Here is a 23,412-nt window from a genome sequence, read left to right on the forward strand (position 1 = left end):
GGAGGAGATGGATTGTTTAAGTTTAGACTTTGGAGTTAGAGATATTAATATTTGTTTACTTGTATTTGAATATCAGCCTAGGTTGGTTTGGGAAGTCCGGGGGGTGGGGGGATGGGATATAACATTGTGTAATATCTGTGATGTATTTCTTTTTTTTTTTATGATAAAAATAAAAATTTTATATTGAAAAAAAAAAAAAAGAAAAAAGAAACTGGTGCTGGCTGGAGTGCAGATATCTTCCTTTCTCCCCCCCACCCCCCACCCCATTTGAAGACCGGGGAGATCATGATTTTTCTTGGGATTGCGGGTATAATTCAGAGCTCCAGCTATCACAGTGGGAGCATGTTGGGTGGGGAAGGAGATCTGATACATTTATGAGCGGTGAGGGGAAAATCTGCAATTTGAGACTGAGTACTGAGCAGAAGCATCTTCAAGATCTGATCTGATTAGTCCACTTTGTTGGTTGTACTACCAGGTAATCAAATGAAATGTCTGACCTGAGGGTGGAATGAGAGAGGTCAGGAGAGGGCTGATAAGTGTGTGAAAGGAGCAAGTTTAATATTGTGACGGATAATGGACACAGAGACATATGGTGGGACACAGGGAGTGGACCAATCTTGGGGAAAATGGACTCAGCATGCTGTACTAATTTCACATTCCAGCCTCCTATACTTGTTCCCAAGGTCTGATCATTTGATCTTCAGTGGTCAGAATCCTTGGCTGCTGCTATTGAATTCCAGGTCAGCCCGTAATAAGGTTTTCCTCAATCATGATTTAATAGTGGGGGAGAGAGCCAAGTTGGTATATATTACAAAAACTTGGTTAGGTGCATATGGGGTAATCCCTTCTTAGAAACCAATTGATTACAAGTATGGCATCAACCGGGACCCTAGGCAGGGGACGGGAGGTGGAGTGGCCATTGTCATTCAAGAGACCTTAGTGATGTTTACAGGCACTGCCATACAGATAAACTGGGTATGAGATCCTGCTTGTATAGTTAGGCTCGTGGGAACAGATGCTATCGCATGAACTTCCCTGCTATATAGTGGCTTGCCTACTGGAGCTCCTCCGTGCTGTGTGAAGTTGGGGGGGGGAGTGGAGTTGCCCAGGACTATGGCCCTGGCCTTGAAGTCAAAGGCATTTCGGGAGCTCATGACTACCATGGCAACTATGGACTTAACCCAGATTATTGACAACCATCCAACTTCAAAAAATGTAAGTGCAGAGAAACAATTAAAGGAGAGATAGTAATTGGAGCCCAGTAGCATATAAATCTAACAATTACCATCAGCAGCCAGGCCCTCCACAATAGCTGTGATAATATCACATTTCCATAACAACAATCTTATCAGTTAATAAGAGATTGGAACCATACGATTTGGTACCGAATTTAAAAACCTTTGTTGACTGATTAATTTAGAATCTGTATGTTTTCTCCCATACATACTGCAAATAGGAAACAGCATTGATTGTTTAATTTTTTAATCTTAAAAGCCAGTAACTTTCCATTAAGTACAAAAAATTATAACTCAGTGGTATACAACTTGTAAAATTCAAATGAACAGAAACTAAATACAGGTAGTCCTCAACTTACCACAGTTCGTTTTGTAACTGAAGATACAACAGCACTTGAAAAAAGTGACCTATGACTGTTTTTCACACTTATGACCATTACAGCATCCCCTTGGTTATGTGACCAAATTCAAATGCTTGGAAAGTGATTCATATTTATGACAGTTGCAATGTCCTTGGGCCATGTAGTCACCTTTTGCGACCTTCTGACAAGCAAAGTCAATGGGTAAGCTAGATTTACTTAACAACTGGGTTACTAATTTAACAACTGTGGCAAGAAAGGTCTTAAAATGGAGCAAACTCAATAAGTCTCACTTAGCAACAGAAATTTTGGGCTCAATTGTGGTTATAAAAAGTCAGGGACTACCTGTATCCAGAATTATGGATCTCATCAACCTCTGCCTTATCACCTACTTTCAGTTCTATTGACAGATATGCCAACAAATCAGAGAAACTCCCATGGGATCATCACTCTCAAGACTTACAGCAGAGACTATAATGCACTGTCTTGAAACTACACCACTTCCACACATACAACCAGAAATATGGATCCGGTATGCAAATGACGCCTTTGTCATAATAATAAAAAAGGAACTAGGAAAGACTCAAGAAGCAATCAACAACATCTTTAAAGGAATAAAATTCATACCCATTACCCTTTCTGGATGTCCTCATCACTAGATGAAACACACAAATAAATTCATGTTCTCATCATAACGCTAAATCATAATAAAGCAAAAAGCCCAGTAGTTCAAAAAGAAAAAAATATGAATCATCTAAACATACAAATTAAAGACTGTAACAACTACTACATAGGGCAAACAGGCAGAAGTCTAGCACAACACATAAATGAACACCAGCTAGCAGTCAGAAGACATCATGAAAACTCCTTAATTTCACAATACATGGGCATACTTCCAGCTCGGAAACTGTGAACCTTCTAAACCATGTCCAATCCAAAAATGCCAGAAGTTTGGCATTCAGACAAATTAGCCATCAATAGACATATAGAAACCGTATTACACACCATTCAAAAGAGACAACAAAAAGGGCGGGGGGACACCAGAACACATCCTCTCCAATAGTCAACACCCAAATAAGCAGAGATTAATACCAAATAGAAAACAATAAACTAAACAAGGTAATACCAAGGAGAAAACCACACTCCCAGTAACACCAGGAGCAGAAGCTATTATACAGGTAGTCCTTGATTTACAACCATTCACTTAATGATGCTTCAAATTATTGACAGACTCAAAAAGGGTGTTTTACTTCTGACCATCACAAAGACTGCACACATGTTCATAGTCAGATGATCACAATCTGGGTGCTTAGCAACCGATTTGCATTTATGATCTGTTTGCCAAGCACACCATGATGATGCAATCACCATTCTGATATTCTCTGCCAGCTTCCCCAGAAAGTCAGTGGGGAAGCCAGCAGGAAGACTGCAAATGCTGATATTTGTGAAGAGAATTCCCTCTCAGTCTGGGGGTTGGGTGAAAGAGCTGCTTGCCAGAAAATTTCAGTTCTGTGCCTCCTTGGATTTAAGGGGAGCTGAAATCCAAGCAGGATTTTCAGCCCGAGTGGAGAGGTTGTATAGTAAGTAGCATAATGTGCCTCAGGGAGGTGTGGGAGGCCCTGGCAGTCCCAGCAAAAGCCACACATAAGTGTCTCTCCACTGACAAGTGAAGTCAATGGGGAAGCCAACAGGAGTTTGCAAATGGTAATACGTGACCATAAAACACTGCAACCACTTGAGATTCACCCTAACAGTATCAACTGATACTGTTATCTTAAGTTCATGCAGTCATGTGACGTCACACCTTAAGATTGTGTCACCTAGTGATAGAGCTCCCAGTCCCAATTATCACTGATGAGCAAGGACTACCAGTATAGTCTGCTACACTAATATCTATCTAAACTGGAAATTTAAATGTATATTCCTATCTACAGACTTTTTTCTACGAAACAATGAATACAGCTTTTTAAAATCTAAAGAGAAAGATGAGTCTGCAAGTTGAACAGTTCAACTCCAACTGACAATTATGATCTGTGATAGCCTTGGGGTCTCAACTAAATACAGCTATTTAGTCATGTGGCAGAGTGTGATTATAAATAGAGAACAAAACCATGGATTTTGAGGTTAAGTTAGCTAAATCCTATAATTACAGCCTATTTGTTACTATCAAAATGAACAGGATCCAAGAATCTTCAATTCACAAGATTCTCATTAAATCAGCAAAAATGAACAGGTTTTTTGTTGCAAACATGCTGTTACAAATGGAACAGGAAGAATCATGGAAAGGTTCTATCCAGCTCTTCATATTTCAAGACAAGAAGTTTTAACTCTTTAAACTAAATGCAACTTTTTCTAAGAGCACACAGATGCTTTAAGGAGTTGTGAACAAGCATTGTTTGTATTATGTGTTTTAAAGCAGGGGTCCCAACCCCCGGTCCGTGGACTGGCACCGGTCCACAGCATGCCAACAAGCGGGCCACACAAACAAACAAAGCTCCATCCTTGGGATGCAGGCAGTATTCATAACCATACCCCCTCTGGTCCACGGAAAAACCTTTCTCCATGGCACCGGTCCCTGGTGCCCAAAAGGTTGGGGACCTCTGTTTTAAAGCACCTTTTTGCCTTCAGATCTAAAGTACTGCATAGCATTGCCACAGAATTGTTTTAAAATAAGGTCCTTTCAAGTGAAAGAAAATTGATCATTTTTGATAGAAGATACAGAGAGGGTAAGAGAACATAACTTAAAGCACAAACCAATAACTTAAGTTAATATATGCAGAATTGAAATATGGAGCAAGTAATACAAAGCAGCTGAATTTTTGATAACTTATTACTGCAGCTAACATAAGAAACATTAATAGAAGGTTGAGAGAGCAATTATGAGATCAAACTATAAAATAATAACTATTTCAAAGTAAACCCAATTAATTAATGGGATTTAAGTTAACATACACATAACTGAACTATGTAGCAAGTAATACAAAGCAGCTAAATTTTTGATAACTTATTACTGCAGCTAACACTGGAAACATTAGAAGGTTGAGAGAGTAATTATGAGATCAAATTATAAAAGAGTAAAATTAAATACTTGGTGATACCTTTCTCACTCTGTTTACATATAAATTTACATGTACATACATATGCATGCAATTGTGTGTGTTGCATACGTGCACAGTGTTCTAATTGCTTTAAATTAGGGTCTCTTAAACTGCTTCAGTTTGCAAAATATTGGGAGGCTAGGGTTTGCTTTGGGTGCCTTGTCTTCAAGCATACCCACAATGAGATAACTGAACCTTGTTTCCCTTCCCCGTGCCATCTTCAAAATGAGAATCAGATCTGATGGCCAGAGCTCTGCATAGAAATCTCACACCTCTAGTATGACTCTGCCTTGGAAGGCGAACACAGTACAGAACCTGGAACTGTCCCATTCCTTTGTATTAAGCTAATACAGTAAGTTTGCTCTGAAAGGAGCACAAAGACAGCACTCACTAGTGACCCCCCCATTTCCTGTCTCATGACCTAGAGATGAAACACATCCTTTGAGAACTTTGTCTTAAAGGATGTCTAATGTACACATTTTCTCATATAGAAAGGAATATTGTTAAGATGAAGTGTATTAGACAAATACGATCTAAACATAAAGTCTAAGTCATGCTTACAATATAAAAATTTGACAGATTTTGATTTAGAATGTAAAATGTAACTCAAGACTTTAACTTTCAAGACTTTTTCCGCTACGTATTCTAAAATGATCTGTGATTAATATGTGTGTGTGTGTGTGTGTGTGTGTGTGTGTGTATGCATGCGTGTGTGTATTCATTCATTCTTTTGAGAGCGGGCATGATTTTAATGTGTGCCAGTGTGTTTATACAAAAAAATGACAATAAAGGTTATTTTAAAATTTCCTTAATTTACATTACAATGCTATATATTCACAAAATCAAGTGTTAGTATTATAAAAATCAACAAAGGTTTCAAAAGCAAACTCAGTACTGATCTAACAAGGCTGCATTTTAATGACAGCACCTTCAATGTACAATTACTTCCTGCAAGTTTTTCTTTAAACTTAATTGATGCTGCAACCACTGTTTTTGCCAGTTACAGAAAGCAAAACAGTATGTAAAAATAGAGGTAGATTCTGTTTTGCAGCATGAGTATCCCAAATTAATGGATACTTTTTCCTTTTAAGTATTTATAGGATGACCCAAACCCTAAAGCTAATACTATAGGATGTACACAGCTTTTTGGTGTTTATTTAAAGGAAACTGGAAACTATACCAGTATTATAAATTAAAACATATCAGAATCTTTATTCAGATCTCTCAACACTGCAGAAGATTAAGATGGCCTTTCAGATATGTGATTACTATCCCCAACATTTTCAGCAGACTAAGATTCATAGGAACTATTAACTCCATGTATCTGCTCACTTAAGGCCCACCTTCAAAAAGCTAGGTTGCTCAATTAAGCCAATGACATTGACAGTTATGGATTTCAAACTGGAGTAGTCAACCTACACAAATCAAAAAGCCTCCAGTATAATTCAAAGCTACACTTTTAACATATAGCTTTTTCTACAAGTCTCCTAAGCTGAAGAGAAGAAGGAGCGACTTCCTAATCTTTATACTGTAATCCTCTTCGACCTCTCTGGGAGGGATATTTTAACAAGCAAAGTCAGAGCTCCTTCGGGAAAGCCGCCACCACCACGATTTCACTGCCATTTTCCTTTGTGTGCGTGTGTTTGTGTGTTTTTTAAGAAAAAAATGTAAAACAAGTTACTCACAATCATCTAAGTCATCCTGCAAATCCACAAAATACAAAGGGATCCCTACAAATGATGAAAACAAGAGTAAGAAAGAGAGAAGACACGCGGGGGGGGGGAGGTTGTGTTGTTGCTGTTGTTGCTCCACAAGACCGGGGGGGAGGGAACGGGTGGGGGGGAGGAGGGCAGGCATAAAACGCACAAATGAAAGCCTGAAGAGCAGCGCACGAAACAGCCCCCAAGACGCCACGGCACCGCCATCTTCAAACAGCCTCCGACCCCAAGCAGCAGAAAGACCACATTTAAAGCCGGCGGAGGAGAGCAGGGGAGAGAGAGAGACGGGTAAGCAGGTCGCCACAAGCAGCCCGCGAAGACCCCCCCAGCCCCACCGCTTACCAGCCATTTTGAAAGGCGCATGGGTGGGGGAGGAGACCGGGGCCCCGGAGAGGACGGCCGAAAGGAGGAGCCGCCGGCTATCCCGGTCGCCCGGGGCAGCGCCCTGCCTCCGCCGCTCGCCCGCCCGAAATCAAACGTCAAGGGCGGTTTCCATGGGCCGAGCCTCTTCCCCGCCGCTCCTCCTGCCCCGGGTGGCCGCCCTGAGGCAGGGCAATCGAACGGCGTTGCGGCGAGGACTGCGCGCAGCCGAGGCGCCTCGAGAGCGAGAGAGGCTGCCCGCGCGCCAAGATGGGCGTTCCTTCCTTCCTTCCTTCCTCCCTCCCGGATTAGGTCACTGGGAAAGGAGGCGGAGCGCCGTCACGTGACGCTCGTCGCGGGGCTGTCCAAGATGGCGCACGGCCTGTGGGTTCTGAGGAGAAGGAAGAGACGCGTTCACCTGTAGCCCGGAGCCGAGGGCAGGGCGCAGTCTGGTTCTTTGGGCCCGCCCTGCGAGGCCTCTCCTTTTCGGCCGCCTTCTCCGGGGACTCCGCTGGGCAGCTGCGGGGCGGCTTTTCCCATGTGAGTCCCGCGAAGGGTGATGGTGTGGCCGGACGGCGCCCGCGGTTCCTAAAAGCGGCGGCGACCCCTCGTTCTCCAGCGATGGCTTTGCGGGAGCTGAAAGTTTGCCTCCTTGGGGTGAGTGGAAGGGGCGGGAGAAAACAAGCGAGGCTTCTCTTTCCTCCTTGGTTAAAAGCTGCTTCAAAAGTTCGTTTTGGATTTTCGGCGGCGCCTTCCTCGGAAGAAGAAAGGGGTGTTTGCTCTCCGTGGAGCTCGGCTGTGGTTTTCTCCGGTAATCGTTTCGTTAGTGGTGGGGCTGGGGGAACCATAGCTTAGAACTGGAGGTCGTTTGTTTTCTTCCCCCCCCCCCTTCCCCAGAGAAGTGCCTGAACAGCTTTCACCCCAATTCTCGGCAGGTTTCAAAAAGGCGTATCCCAGGTCAGTCTTTTTAGGATTATCGTCTGACAGACAGCCCTTTGACTTCTGAACTTAACAATATGGATTTGGGTGGTGACGCTCCTTTTATTTTATTTTTTTTCATCTTTTTTAACTTCAAGCAGCTCCTCATAATGCATTTATTGAGAGTCCAGCCTGAGCTCCCTCTGTAGGAGTTCTTTCCAAATGTGTACTCAAGGCTGCAACTTTTAGAGGTTTTGTTCTTTCTTGGAGAGGAAAGGTATTTGGTAATTTGTTCTCCCAACACTATTCCACAATAATTATTTGCAATATTTCTGTAAAAAAACAGTGCTTAAAACATATGTGCAAACTCCCGGTTGACAGATTTTGAGAGAGGTTTTTAAAATTCATTTAAAGGGTATGCAACAAAATCCTTTATCTTAAAAAAAAATGGGGTGATGGTTAAGACTACAGGAACATTAATAATAATAATAATAATAATAATAATAATAATAATAATAATAATAATAATAATAATAATAATAATAATAATAATAATAATAATAATAATAAAGTTGGAAGGGACCTTGGAGGTCATCGAGTCCAACCCCCTGCTCAGGCAGGAATCCTACACCATTTCCGACAAATGGCTGTCCAGTCTCTTCTTAAAAACTTCCAGTGTTGGAGCATTCACCACTTCTGGAGGCAGATTGTTCCACTGGTTAATTGTTCTAACTGTCAGGAAGTTTCTCCTTAGTTCTAAGTTGCTTCTCTCCTTGATCAGTTTCCATCCATTGCTTCTTGTCCTGCCTTCAGGCACCTTGGAGAATAGCTTGTAAAAAGTTAATACTTAAAGAACGTAATTTGAATTAAAGCCAAATTCTGAGAGAGGTTTATAGGAGAAAAATATACAATTTTCCTGAAAAGCAATATTCTCTGTTTACCAGAATTGTTCTGCATATAAAGGAGTTAGTCAACATTCACTGTGCCCTATGATTGGTACAAGTAGTCCTTGATTTACAACAGTTCATTTAGTGACTGTTCAAAGTTGCAACGGTGCTGAAAAAAGGGACTTATGACCATGTTTCACACTTACAACATTGCAGCATCCCTGTAGTCACGTGATCAAAATTCAGATACTTGGCAACTGGTTCATATTTATGACCATTGCTGTGTCCCAGGGTCATGTGATCCTGAAAAGCAAAGTCAATGAGGAAACCAGATTCACTTAACAACCCTGTTACTAAATTAATAGCTGCAGTGACTCACTTAACAACTGTGGCAAGAAAGGTCATAAAACGGGACAAAACTCAAATGTTTCACTTAGCAACATAAATTGGGCTCAGTTGTGATCATAAGTCGAGTACTACCTATATAGAATAAGGCAGAATATTTCATATATTATACATTAAATGGAGAAGAATATGCATATTTTTAAGAACTTTGAAACAAACATACCTTTCCTTTTTCTTTAGAAATCCAGGTAGTCCTAAACAACCATTTGTTTAATGACAACAGCTCTGAAAAAAATGATTTATGACTATTTTTCACCCAACCATTGTAGCATCCCCATGGTCATAATTCAGGCACTTGGTAACTGGCATGTATTTATGACAGTTGCACTGTCCCGGGGTCATGTGATCACCATTTGTAACCTTCCTAACTGGCTTCTGGCAAGAAAAGCCAATGGGGGAAGCCATATTCACTTAATGGCAGTATGATTCACTTAACAGATGCAGTGATTTGCTTAACAACTGTGGCAAAAAGTTGTAAAATGAGGTGCAACTCACTTAGCTGCCTTCTTTAGCAACATAAATTTTGAACTGAATTATGGTTGTGAGTTGAGGACTAGCTGTACCAGCCTTGCTGAATCCCAGGATCTTCAGCTAAAACTGTTATAATCTCTTTACAAAAATGTGAAGTCACAGCTGCCAGTTCTTTCCAAGAACCTAGGATGTTGTAATGTATCCATGTATTGTTCTTATCATTATTTTGTCCTGCCTTTTATATATATATATAAATCAAGGCACCTCCTATTTACCCATAACAACAATCACGTGATATGGATTGTATTGAAAGAGTCACCCAGCCGGTTTTCGTGTCTAAGGGAAGACTGCAACTCACAGTCTCCTGGTTTCTAGCCTATCACCTTAACTACTACATCTTAAACTTTTTAAAAAAAAATATATTTACCTTTGGCATAAATGTTGACCAAATGTTCAAGCCATTTCTTCCAAAGTCATGACATTAGTGTTAATGATGGGGATGTGGGGTTATTGTTTTTACTCTTTGTATATTGAGGTTTTATTTTTTGTATAATATAAATTAAATAAATAAAGTCATAGATGCAACATTAGCATTGGGTATTCATTTGTGAAAAAATCATAGGCTTTTTGTCCAGTTTAGCTTGTTTATATTTGTACACAAAATAAATAATTACAGAAACATCACTATACTTTCTGAAATACTTAACCCATACCTGCTTAATGTTTTTTCCTCCTCAGGTATATGAATTCATATGTAGCCTTTCATTAAATAGGGAGAGGTTGAATGAGTAACAACACCCTTTACTAACATCCTTGAAATACCTAAAACACCTTCTTTCCTATCCCAGTTGTTTAGTTAGTATACATATTTTTAGGGTGGATCATTTATTTGTATAGTTGTTGAAATTAGTCTCTGGTAAAGTATATTACCAGAGTATATATTATGGTACTATGTTTACATGGCAAATGTTTATTTGGGAAAACATAGAAGTACTGTGTTATCTAAAATAACACTCTAGCAATAGACAATATGAAGGCCATTTAACTACTTGCTGCTATTGAAGTTGCAGTGTCAGTTCAATAGCCCTTGTGTTTATGTGGTCCAGAAAGTTGGGTTCACTGAGAAGTTACTTATGAGTGCATATATAGCCCATATTTTGTTCATCTTGGACAGAACAAAATAATATGACAATTTAATGCATATTTACTCAGAAAGTTCAAAATGTTTGTACAGTATAGTAGCTTTGCTCTATCATTTATTATTATAAATTTTATAATAAATCATTATCCTATGTTACCTTAGACTGTTGATTATAGTAGATTCAAATAAAGTGCAGGTAGTCCTCAACTTACGCCCACAATTGAACTCAAAATTTCTGCTGCTAAGTGAGACATTTCTTAAGTGACATTTGCCCCATTTTATTTATTTATTTATTTATTTATTTAATTGCATTTATATCCCGCCCTTCTCCTTGCGGACTCAGGGCGGCTGACAATGATTAAAATACTAACATATACATCTAATTAAAAATTGATTAAAAAGAAATATTTAGATACGTCAAATTTAAAAGTAATTAAAGCCCCATTTTACGACCTTTCTTGCCACTATTGTTGTTAAAAGAATCACTGCAGTTGTTAATAGCATGGTTGTTAAATGAATCTGGCTTCCCATTGACTTTGCTTGTCAGAAGGTCACAAAAGCTAATTTCTTTTTCCAAAAAATATTTTGATCCTGGAGCACTACAACCGTCATAAATATGAGTCACTTGCCAAGCATCTGAATTCTGATCATGTGACCATGCGGATGCTGCAACAGTTGTAAGTGTGAAAAATGGTCATCAATCACTTTTTTCAGTGCTGTTGTAACTTTGAACGGTCACTAAACAAACTGTTGTAAGTTGAGGACCACCTGTAATGTTTCTGGTTCAGATATTAAGTTGCTAGTTGACATTTTAAGAATCCTTCTTTATCTCTTTAATTGTTTCAAATGATATTCACTGGATAATGTTTAGATTAAGTTAGTTTTTGTAAAAAGAAATTGATTTATCCCAATTCATAGAAGTTGGATGGAAAATGCTGAGACTAGAGCTCCTAGAAATGCAGATAGGAAGATTGAAGCTTAAAATTACCTGTTTTGTTTCTCTTTAAGGACACAGGTGTGGGCAAATCAAGCATTGTATGGCGCTTTGTAGAAGACAGCTTCGATCCAAACATCAATCCAACAATTGGGTAAGTATCTAAAATCAGCCTCTGCCTACTGGACTGGGGTCCCAAGGAGGAGTGGCATCTTGGAGATGGTTAATGGATTAGATACTTATTCCCTTCTTCCCAGCTTGATTAATTGAATTTTATCTGAATTTTAAATGTTTGGTTTTTATTTATTGTTTTAAGGTTTTCTATCCTATTTTAATTTTATGAGTATAAGCTGCCTAGAATCACCTCGACAAAGTGGGCAGCATAGAAGTTTAATAATAATAAAAAACAGAAGTTCATATAAAACAATTAATGAGCTAGAAAGCTAACAGTTATATAAAGTTTGTTTTTTTCATAATTTTATTAAAGATTTTAGTTAGAGAAAATATAAACTAAACTTGCTGACCTCAACATGTGGCCGGACACTTGCAGACAGATGGTTCCCCAAATAGCCAGGTCCTATGGCATGAAGGGCTTTATAGGTGATAACCAAAATCTTGAGTGAAATCTAGAAGCCAACTAGCAGCCAGTGCAGTTCTCAAAGCAGCAGAGACATCATTGCACATGCCACTGTATTCAGGGCCAGCTTTATTTTCCAAGTAGTCTTCAAGGGCAGCCACATGTAGGGTCCAATCAAAAAGTAACCAAGACTTCAGTGACTATCTGAAAGACTTCCCATTCTAGGAACAGGTGCAACTGGCACACTAAATAAACCTGTCTGAAGGCTCTCTCGGCCACAGCTGCCATCTGCTCTTGTACAGGAGCTGTGAGTCCAAGAGGACCCTCAGATTTCACAATAGTCTCTCATGGAGAACTTCAATATAATTAATGACTAGATAGAATGTCCTAAGAACAAGGGAGGGGAGGGGATGTCAAAGAAACAATGTCACTTGATTTGTAGGATTGAACTGTTGTATCCAGGCCTATACAAGCAGGCACTGAATCAGGACAGCATAATCTGATCAAATCAAGACTGAGATGTGAAATTGGATATCATCAGCACATTGACCTTACCCAGTGGTTCATGTAGATATTAACAAAAGGGTAGAGTGTCAAGCCCTATTGTACCCACATGTCAGAGGCTGATAATGTGACCTCTTACCCCATCAGCACTGAATGAAACTGGCAAGGTTTTATATTGGAGTCAGCTATCCTGCACAACTAGTCAATTATCTATCTTTAAATAATAACGATAAAAGGGTTGAATAGTGGCAGAGCAACTTCAATGGAGATGACTTTTAGTACTGATTATTGTTGGATGAAGTGCTATAAAATAATATTTCCATATAGAGCTCTTCAGGATTTATGATAAATCATTCATTGATAAGGATCAAATTCTAACTGAAGAATGAGAACTCAAAGAATTCCCTTGAAAGAAAAAATGGGTACTTGTTAAGTTTACCTTCTGTAGGAATAATGTAAATAATATTTACAAATATTTCTAGAAAGAATAACCATTACTGATATTTTATTATTTTTGAGAAATGATTATGCCATAACACATTTTAGATTACTATAAACTAGTATATTTGGTAAATTGGGTCATGGATCTTGCCACCTCCTATTTTGTAGATAATTAGTGTAGAAGTTATACTGTCAGATTGCTGCTGCAGATTCAACACAAGCTGAAGTATCTTTACATTGTCAGACTATTATACAAATGTTTTCTTTGTTACAGACCAGTAAAGTCTCGTGTTTGCACATTTTGCTTTTAACTGACTTGTATCATAGATACTGTACGTCATTCTATTTCAATAAATGTTCCTCCAAACATGCTACCTTCAGAGGAATTCAAGAGCCAATTAATTCACTGGGGAAAAAAAGAAATAAAATTTACAAATATTTCTCTAATTGCTTATGATTGATCATTTGGTCTTCAATTATCCTAAATTTATTTCTAAATTTTAAAATGCAAGGTTCAAATAGCAAATTAGGGGTTGCCTAATTTACATAGGTTAGTAGTGAATACACTAAATAAGGCAAGATTTGCAAGAACACCTATCTCCTGCTATTTCTACCTGTCCCATAAAGCCTAATAGGGCGGACGTGAGGTCCCTTCTATGAAACAGCGTCATTCAGTAAAACCTAGAATGCAGGACTTCTGTCATTATGTCTGCCCTTCGGAACAAAACAATACCCCGTCCCCAAGTAGGATGGCTCCAACTCTGTTGGGTTTCCATAAGACCCTGAAAATCTGGGTTATCCCCAAAGCATTGAGATTGTTAAAATAGGAGTATGGTACGACCTTGGTTGTGTTACAATATGTTGTGCTTCTTGTGATTTTTATGTTTATTAGTTACTTTGTATTTTTAATTCTATGAACATCCTTGTTATGAAATCTGCTAGTTGAGCAGCCATATAAATCATTTCAATAAACTGAACTGAATACTTGTTAAGCCATTTTTGAGAGCAGTACAGAAAATTATTTGGGAAAATGAATTGCGAATGCAAATAAAAAAAATTAGTGGCTGTTCCCATTACTTTACAAACAGTGCCGTAAAGATTTCAGAAAAATTTAAATCTTATTTGCATTCTACATAATGCCAGTTTTACTGTTTAATTTCATTTGTTTAAACTGCTAATTTTAACAATGTAATAGTTGGAATACTTCTGTTTTTCTGGGTAACATCCTGTACACTAATACCATTGATGTAAGATGGGTTTCCACTTCTTAGCTTATATGAAGGCTCAAAGGCTTCCTGTATGGTCAACCACAAGTGCCTATGTCTCCAGTATCCACCCCCATCCCATCTTATTTCCACATTCAGTCATAGTACGCATAGATATTTTGAGAATCTGAATTTATTTTATTTTTATTACATCTTTATTATTATTTTTAAATAACCCAAGATAGCAAATATCCTTAATACTCCATCCTCCTCCTGTTTTCCCCAGAACTACCCAGTGAGGTGAGTTGGGCTAAAAGAGAGACGGACTAGCCCAGGGGTAGGCAACCTTGGCTCTTTTATGACTTGTGGACTTCAACTCCCAGAATTCCTGAGTCCAAATTCCTGAGCCCAAAGGTCACCCAGCCAACTTTCAGGCCTAAAGTGGGACTAGAACTTCTGGTTTTTAGCCTGGGAACCTTAACCACTGAACCAAACAGGGCTCTCATCCTGTATAATATGTCCTGTATCCTGTATATGCTGTATCCTGAATTCTGTAAAATTGTTTGACCTTTCAAAAATCCATATAAATAGTTTGGTATCATTTTTTCCCAAATGCCTTCTAAACAATAGGCAATCCTGCACATTTGTTTTCCTTCAGTTGAAGACATCAGAGACTTTGAAAACTGTGATTATAGATTTTTTTCCTTCCAATTTTGTTCAACATTTGAAGTATGGTTTAATGATTCTGCAATTAAAACCATTAAAGAAGTTTGAAGCTATTAACAGAATAACAGAGTTGGTAGAGACCTTGGAGGTCTTCTAGTCTAACCCTGCATCCTTATTCCGCATCCTTAGGATGATTGCGCATATTTTAACAATGGCAAGAAACAAACTTTCATTTCAGAAACAATGCCAAAAATAACCATATTGTTCTGCTTAGTGATACACAAAACTATTTCCATGTTTAGGGTTTTTAATGTTGCTATTTGCTAAAGAAAATAAAAAGATAGAAACGAAGAATTTGTGTGAATATTTATCGCTCATCGCCTTTTTAAATAGTCTTAATCATGTATTTATATCATACTATGGAATTGTTTAGTTAAATCAATTTGTCTAAAAGAAAGAAGAGGACCTTTTGACCTACACAGTGGTATACTCAGACAAAATTATTCAACAATCCTCCTCCATTCTAGACTCTGAGTAATTGAATGCTTGCTCAAGTATGCAATGAGAAGCAATTCAGACCATTATATAATTGGTAGAGAAATGGCAGTCCTTCCATTCTTGGTAGTATAAATTGCAGCATTAAAAGCGTGCTATATCAAATTATTTTGCCCTCTAGTTCCAGTTTTTATTTTGTGTTGGTTGCACGAGGATAGGTTTGTTAAAGTTTTCATTGGGCAATGTTTGTCCTAGATAATAAATTGAGGTCTTTCTGTTTTACTAAATAAAGCATGTGGATGTATTGTGTCTTTTGCTTAATAAGTCCAGTAGGAATTGAAATGGAGTAAATAGAGGCTTTTAAGAAAACAAATAAGCCTCAGTGCCTTGTGCCCAATTTTAGCAAAATTCTGCCCCATGTAGCTTTTCCTAGTAATGAAATAAAGCAGCCAGTCCAGCAACCTATGTTGTAATATAAACACCAACGAAGCAACTTGAACTTTGTGCACTTTCCTCCCATTTTAAGATCTGTTATGAAAAGAAAAAGGAATTGATACTTCAGTCCACTCTAGTTGTCTAAAGCAGGGCTTTTCAACTCCTGGTTCGCAGCCTGGTGCCGGGCCGCAGCCTGTTCGGAACCAGGCCTTGGAAGTGGTGGGTGAGCACACATGTGTGCATGCACATGAAACTGCATTTGTGAAAGCAGCACGCGTGTGAAACCATTGCCGCTGCCATCGGTTCACTGAGGAACGCTGGTCTAAAGCATTTATCTTGTTGCATATGTTCTCTTTATTTCTTAGATAAACGAAAACATGAAATATACAATTTTTTCCTTCCCTCGCATCTTTAAATTTATAAAATTAATCCGAACCTTAATATGTTTTATGAGAAATATGTTGATTTTCAGTTCATGGCTTTCTTTGTTTATATTCACGCATAACATCCTTTTCAGAGCATCTTTTATGACCAAGACAGTGCAGTATCAGAATGAATTACATAAATTCCTAATATGGGATACAGCAGGACAAGAACGAGTAAGTAGATAAAGCATTTTTAAATAGGGGTTGGTGAAATCTTTCTCTGTGACCTACTATTATTATTATAAGGGATTTTTATAATGCTTGTCTTAATTAGCAGGAGTCACTTAGATATAGTATAGGTGTAGATTTCGTACTAGGGAATTTCAGAATCATTGTCATTGTTTTGTGAAACGATACACTGAGATAAAGGATAGATAAATGCTTTTGTAGATATATTATGTCCCATCTTCATTGACCTCAGTACTTTTTTTAAAATTCTAGAAATAGTCTTATTCTAATATGTCCATGGATTAAGAGAAAATGAGAAAATGAATTGGAAAACAATTTGATGCATAGTAAAAAAAATGCATAGGAAAAAGATAATATCCTTATTTAAATGTATACTAGTAATTACTCTATAGTGCCTGGATCCATGCTAGGCTCTATGTATTCTGGGTCAGTTTATCTTTTGTATTTCAGGAAGTTTAATGACGCTTTGATGATAAGATAACCTAGGAATGGTATAGCATGTGAAGTTAGACTCATAGCAGAAGGATGATTACTTTTCCTCTTAAGACTGCTATTTTAAAATCATTATAATTTTCACTTCCCCATTCTTGGAAATGTTGTTTCAAGTAAGTTGAATTAACATTTTGCCAGTAAAAAATAGGCTCAAAATTTTAGCTTCCCCCCCCTTTGGTGATGTAATTATATCTGCTAGAAAACAAATATATTAAAAATGAAGTCTCCATTGCTCACTTCTTCCTTAAATGATGTCCTGCTTGAGGAAGGCTTTTTCTGTGCTTCATTAATATTTATCCGCTTAGGGCTCCCCCACCCCCACCACACGTATGGATCTAAACAAGTGACTTTCTTGAAAACTGCATGCAAAGCATTTGAAGAGGCATTTCACAAAACATGTTGGCTCCTCTTGAATATAGAGCTGCTTCGGGGCCTTTTCCGTGAATATCTTTTTGGGCATGTATAGACAGTAGTCCACTGAAGCTGCTAGCAAAGCAACTCTGTATTATGGGCAACCCCTCACTACAGGAACTCCCAGCCTTCTGGAGGACAGTGTCATGTCAGCATTTTGAGGAGAGACACTTCAACACACACACTTGCTATTTGCATCAACACACTTTAAGAAGTGCTCCTTTTAAGTGTTTTGCATAGCCGTAATATATAATTGTTACTGCTTGGTATGTCCTCCATTTTATTTTTGTGTTTTCTTTTGAATCTTTAATAAACAAATAAATCACCTGTCCTTAAAATTTAGGAGTGTCTACGCTTACTAGGTATTTTGTGATTTTGAAGTATGAAACACAGGGTAAAAGTATGGCTTTTTACATAAGACCAGTAGTTAATTATCTCAGAATTCTTACCAATCTTCAGGTTTGAATAACAGAATAAACTTTAGAATCTATTTTCTTTAAATATGTCTATATGTGGTTGATTCTGCCATGCTTGAAGAAATAGAGGAATTTTTTTTTATTTCTGAGTAAAACTTGCAGCTCTTGCAACAAAAATAACATGATGTATTGTTAGCTTTGTGACTCAGAATTGTGGTCTTGTCCCCTTTTGTAGCAACTATAGAAAAGGTCAGCGTGACTAAGAATTTGGCTTCTATTTCCCACTCAGCCTTGAACCTAGTTGCTTTGAGAAATTATTTGCTTTGATTTTCTTGCATAGCATGGCGCAAGTATAATAAAACTATATCCTTACAAGCAGCTAATATATCACTCGGGCTGCTTTAATTGCTCAGTAAACAGGATTAAAATTTACCTTTACCTTTTATGATATCTTTTTTCCTCTCCTTTCACTATATCTAAATAATGCATTCTAGATCTTTTGGCTGAAGTTTTAAATTGCTTAAATTGCATATACAAATGAGAAAAAGGTTTTTCCCCATGTCATATTGCACTTATCACTTATATGCCGCTTCATAGTGCTTTACAGCCCTCTCTAAGCGGTTTACAGAGTCAGCATATAGCCCCCAACAATCTGGGTCCTCATTTTACCAGCCTTGGAAGGCTGAGTCAACCTTGAGCCTGTCAGAATCGAACTGCTGGAGTAAGCAGTGAGTTAACCTGCAGTACTGCATTTTAACCACTGCACCATTGTTTGTAGAATAATATGCCATTTTTTAAAAATTTCTAGTTGCTTTATTATAAATCTTTCTAGCAATTGTATGGATACATCATAAATGGATTCATTATATATCCTCATATTCTACCAAAATGCCCATTAGTGTGCTCTATACTATAGTAATATGTAATATTGTGTTAAAGATGGGAAATAAATTATGCCAGCATCTTTATTGCTTTACTTAAAAACAAACAATTGAAATAAAGATATAATCTGTACTGTCCCCTTACCCTTCCTCAATTTATGAATGCTGCCTAAAACTCCACAGAGTATCAAAATGTTTTATATTGGTTAAAGACATAAGAGTTTAGAATGCTCTAGGTATATATAATCCACTGAATTGTGAAGTTTGCTAAGCAATCAGAGCCAATCGCTTTCTCTTTGTTTAAATTGCTTTTCCAAGTTCTTATACTTAGGTCTCATTTAGCTGTATTACTTGTTTATTAGGAGGAAATGTGAGAAAAAAACCTGATAGAGGATCAGGGTGTCTTAAAATGAATTTTATTTTATTTCTCTTACTCATATTTGAATTCCCTTTTCATTTAATATATTAATGTGATTACTGTGGCACAGAAGCCATTTTTATGTGCTCTTTCTCTTTACAGTTTCGTGCTCTGGCACCAATGTATTATCGAGGGTCTGCAGCAGCTATTATAGTCTATGATATTACAAAAGAGGTAAATTAAATGCCTTTGCAAAATCTACAAATTTGCTGTTTTATTAAATTTACTGATCTTGTTGCTTCCATTTTAGGAAACATTTTCAACATTAAAAAACTGGGTAAAAGAACTTCGCCAGCATGGACCGCCCAATATTGTCGTAGCAATTGCTGGAAATAAGTGTGATCTTAATGATGTAAGGTAAATTAAACAGGATCTTATCCAGCTGTTAGTAATATTTTACTACAAATCTACCAGTACAATTTACCAGTACAAACTATACTTAGTTCCAAAAATATGTTGATACTTTAATCCTTAATTAATTTTAATATATTGAAGAAGAGGCATGAAACAGTTAGGCTGTCTCAAAACACATTTTATTAATTTTTTAATATTCACGACTAATTTACTTTCATTTTAATTACCGGTCACTATGTTAATCAAACCACTGAAAGAAAATTGGGCTATGTTTTAAATAACGGATGGAAGGGATGCAGCATGAACTGTATATAACTATGTAAGTGTCTTGCATTGGATTAAATCCTGTTTAGACAGAGAGAGAACAGCATAGTTCCAAAATAATTTGTTGAGTGGAATGCTGGGAAATAGATGTAGGAATACTGAAATTAAGCTTCATTTAAACATCTAATTGCCACCTATCCTTTCCTGGACATACATTACAAAAAATACTGCCTTTTAATTATCAGTAAATCATGGAACCAAATGTTTATGTTTTATGAAGTGCAGAATTATCCACATCCCTTTTGTTGATGTATTTTATTCAATCAATCAGTCAATTTCTATAGCTGCCTATCAATCAGTGACACTGGGCAGCTAACTATTATATTGAACCACTAATGTTTTGGCAGTCTAAAGAGATGTACTACCACTACAAATTGTGTTAAACAAAAACTGATTATATTTCCACATCTCTCAGATAAAGTGTTTTACGGAGTTTGGATTAGTTATATAAATAACTGATAATGCTATGTTGATTTGCAATTAATTTTCTTTGCTAAATGAAGGTAAATCATATTACTTATTTATAGTATGTATTATTTTCCCACCCTGCAGAGAAGTTATCGAAAAAGATGCTAAAGACTATGCAGATTCCATCCATGCAATATTTGTAGAGACTAGTGCAAAAAATGCAGTAAACATAAATGAACTGTTCATAGAAATAAGTAAGTATTCAATGTCAGTAAGTCACTAATATTTTTCTTCTTGGGTTCCTGGTTACTAACAAAAAGGAATCTTATATTAACTTCATGCTCTGCTTCTACCAATTTTACACTCTCTTCATAATTGGTATCATTTTCATTTCATCATTAGGACGTAGAAGTTAATTTGAACTTCCAGATCATATCTTGGCAGAAGAATAAGAAAAGTACCAGCATTAACATTTTTCATTCGGTTAAATGTCTTAACTTTGTTAATATGTAGTGGATTTGTTTCATATCACTAAAAGGAGAAGATATGGAATATACAGTAAGCATTAGAGCTGTGCAAATTTTTTGAAATTAGTACTTCATTGTGTTGATATGAGAGAAGCACCTCTCCTCAAAGTATTAACTATCCACATTATAAATACAAATTCTTGTTCCCAGTTTTCTGTGGTGGTATAAGAAAAATAATACCATTTCTCTCATGGGAACTGAATTTATAAACATGGAGATGTTTTATATGCAGCTGTTCCTATGAACATGTTTAAGCTTCATTTAAGCTATCCAGTATCATGTGTTAATAGTGTATTTTATGATAGTTTGGTACTGTCCAAAATATTTATTTTTGCCTCAGCAAATTGCCAGTTTGTTGTGTAAGAACCTTTGGTTCCATGGAGAGAGAGAGAGAAAAAAATTATCAATATTTCCTATCACTACCATTTATAATATCTAATTAACCTGATAAGACTCTGGCAATTTTGTGTGGTACTTTTATTTAATTAAATAAACTTGAAATGCTAACTTGGTAGGTGAGCTTTTTTCCAGGTTAAATGTAGAGTTAATCATTAATCATTCAACTTGTAAGATGAATTCCAAGCAGTTTGAATAATTTATTAGGTAGTTTACCAGTACTTTTGTTTAATTCAATAAACACATAATCCTAGTATTTGGGGGGTTAATATTTTTATTATAATTTATAATACAATGACAGTGCTAAATTGAAAAGAAAAATAAGGGAAAAAATGAAATTAGAACAAAGAGAAGAAGTAAAAAAAAGAAATTTTGCAATTTTATTGAGTTGTTGCCTTCTTACTCTTTTCCCTTCCTCTTTAACTCTTCCCCCATATCCATAAATCATCAGTATTTCATTCATCCACAAAAATCCATAAAAGGCTTCAAGTCTTTTTTTAAAAGTCTTTTATTGTTTTTTTCCCCCTGACATGTAATTGTTTTAATTGATGTCTTGAGAAAATTCTTCTCTATGTTTTTATGTATTATCAAATTTATGAATGTCTTGTAATGGAGCTAAACTTTAGGAAGGAGTCTCTATTTATTTATCATATTAGTATAGCCACCCATTTTACTTACAGTCTTCCTAAATTGTTCTTTTAATATTGTTTAATGCTGTTTTTTTCCCTACCTCTGCAGGTCGTAGAATTCCGTCAACAGATACCAACCCTCCATCTCTTGGTAAGGGCTTCAAACTTAGGAGACAGCCTTCTGTGACAAAACGCAGCTGTTGTTGATACTGAGACCCACCAAGCTAGCTTTTATAAAGTATTTGGCCTTAAACATTAAGGGTTTATTTTGAGTATCTATTACTGATACTGGATCCTGATCTCCCTGATATTCAAAGACCCCCAACATGGACCATTTCTGGTATTCTTGCATACGTTCTGTGGGGATCGTGCTGTCAGACTGTTTCCATGTGTGCAGTGTACAGACTAATCTCTTACAGTCAAAGGAAAATCACCTTTCATTCTGCTTTAACCTTTGAAGAGGAGGATCCAATGTACAGATTATAAGCCTTGATATTTCATAGTTTTGTAGAAAAACATTGCCATGCTTTTGTAATTGGGGAAATGAAACTAGCACTTTTTGTGGATTTTGGAGGGAGTGGGCTAGAAAGTATGGAAAGAAAAGTTTGGCTTGATTTTAGTGCCATTCTGCACTCCTCCTTGCTGTTACTATAAGCCTTAATGTTTTCATTGTTGCTTCTTCAAAGACTAGAAAAAACAAATGATTGATGTGGCTACCAGAATAATGATACTGGTAAGAGTGACCAAATCAGCCCATTCAGTACCCAATCTTAAATTGCACTTTTTATTTTCTGATATTATTATAGAAATATAAATAAGAACTTTGCTTTTAAGCAAAACAAAAAATAGGGAAAGTGTAGCCTTAGACAATCTTAGCTCATTATATTTAATTATTTTATAGTTAAATAGACATAGACTCTTCTTAATAGACTTCCAGTTAAGATACTAGTAAGAAGCTTAATGAAATAAGTGAAAATTTGACCACAACTGACAGGTATCAGTTGCTGTCAGTAGCCTTAGAGCAAGCATGTTAGGTGGGATATGTTTCTAATTGCTTAGCATAAACCATTTTATACTTATTTATGAAACCTGTGTCTGAAATAATATAAATTATGAAAGTGCCATTGCTAAAGATAGGATTCTTGTTTATTTCTCTCTCTCATTCATGAGATAGATGGATTGTGAAAGAAAGTCCTACAAACAATTGCCGGGAATTCCAGCCTGAGCATGGGGCCTTAAATCAGTTGGCATCCTCTAGAATATTACTGGGAAAGATTTCCCTCACTATCCAGTAGAGGTTGCTGCTAGTGTACTTTGAGGCTTTCTTTGGGAACAAATAATCCAGAAATGGCATTCAGAACTAACTGTCTGGGACAGTGTAGATGTTGCTTCCATGTAGTTGAACTCATCTCGTTACATCCTCTTTTAAACAGATTATTTCTTAGCTTTGATTGTGCTTTCCATTTATTTTAAACTATACATTAATCTTGCCCCATCACATTATTTCTCATCATTTATTTTTGTTGCAAATAGAGAGCAAGCATACCCCATGTTTTTTCTCTTTAAAATATAGGCAGGTAAACTCATCGTGTGTAAAATAATTTATAAGGCTTTGATATTTCCTATTCACTGGAACATATCTGGTGGCTTGCTCTTAATTTGCCACTTAAAAGGGAATTGCAAAGGTTATGTT

The 23,412-nt window shown here is 36.9% G+C and overlaps 2 protein-coding genes across 2 annotated transcripts in view; one reads left to right on the plus strand and one right to left on the minus strand.

Annotated features, from left to right (window-relative positions):
• LOC107302916 (serine/threonine-protein phosphatase 4 regulatory subunit 1) overlaps positions 1-6,759 on the minus strand; it is a 34,712-nt gene extending 27,953 nt beyond the window's left edge. Inside the window, exons 1-2 of the mRNA XM_015832078.1 lie at positions 6,753-6,759; positions 6,378-6,422 (exon numbers count right to left, since the gene is read on the minus strand). Coding sequence (XP_015687564.1) covers positions 6,378-6,422; positions 6,753-6,759 — 52 coding nt within the window. The remainder of the gene's footprint in view (positions 1-6,377; positions 6,423-6,752) is intronic.
• Positions 6,760-7,129: 370 nt separating this feature from the next.
• RAB22A (RAB22A, member RAS oncogene family) lies at positions 7,130-22,706 on the plus strand. Its single transcript, XM_015832080.1, has 7 exons — positions 7,130-7,427; positions 11,601-11,680; positions 16,367-16,448; positions 19,184-19,255; positions 19,332-19,438; positions 20,312-20,421; positions 21,829-22,706. Exons 1-7 carry the CDS (start codon positions 7,392-7,394, stop codon positions 21,924-21,926), a joined length of 585 nt encoding a protein of 194 aa, XP_015687566.1. The 5' UTR covers positions 7,130-7,391; the 3' UTR covers positions 21,927-22,706.
• Positions 22,707-23,412: the final 706 nt, after the last annotated feature.

The sequence above is a fragment of the Protobothrops mucrosquamatus genome, unplaced genomic scaffold, assembly GCF_001527695.2.
Source record: "Protobothrops mucrosquamatus isolate PMUCROS unplaced genomic scaffold, P.Mucros_1.0 scaffold_299, whole genome shotgun sequence".
In the NCBI taxonomy this organism is placed as follows: domain Eukaryota; kingdom Metazoa; phylum Chordata; class Lepidosauria; order Squamata; family Viperidae; genus Protobothrops; species Protobothrops mucrosquamatus.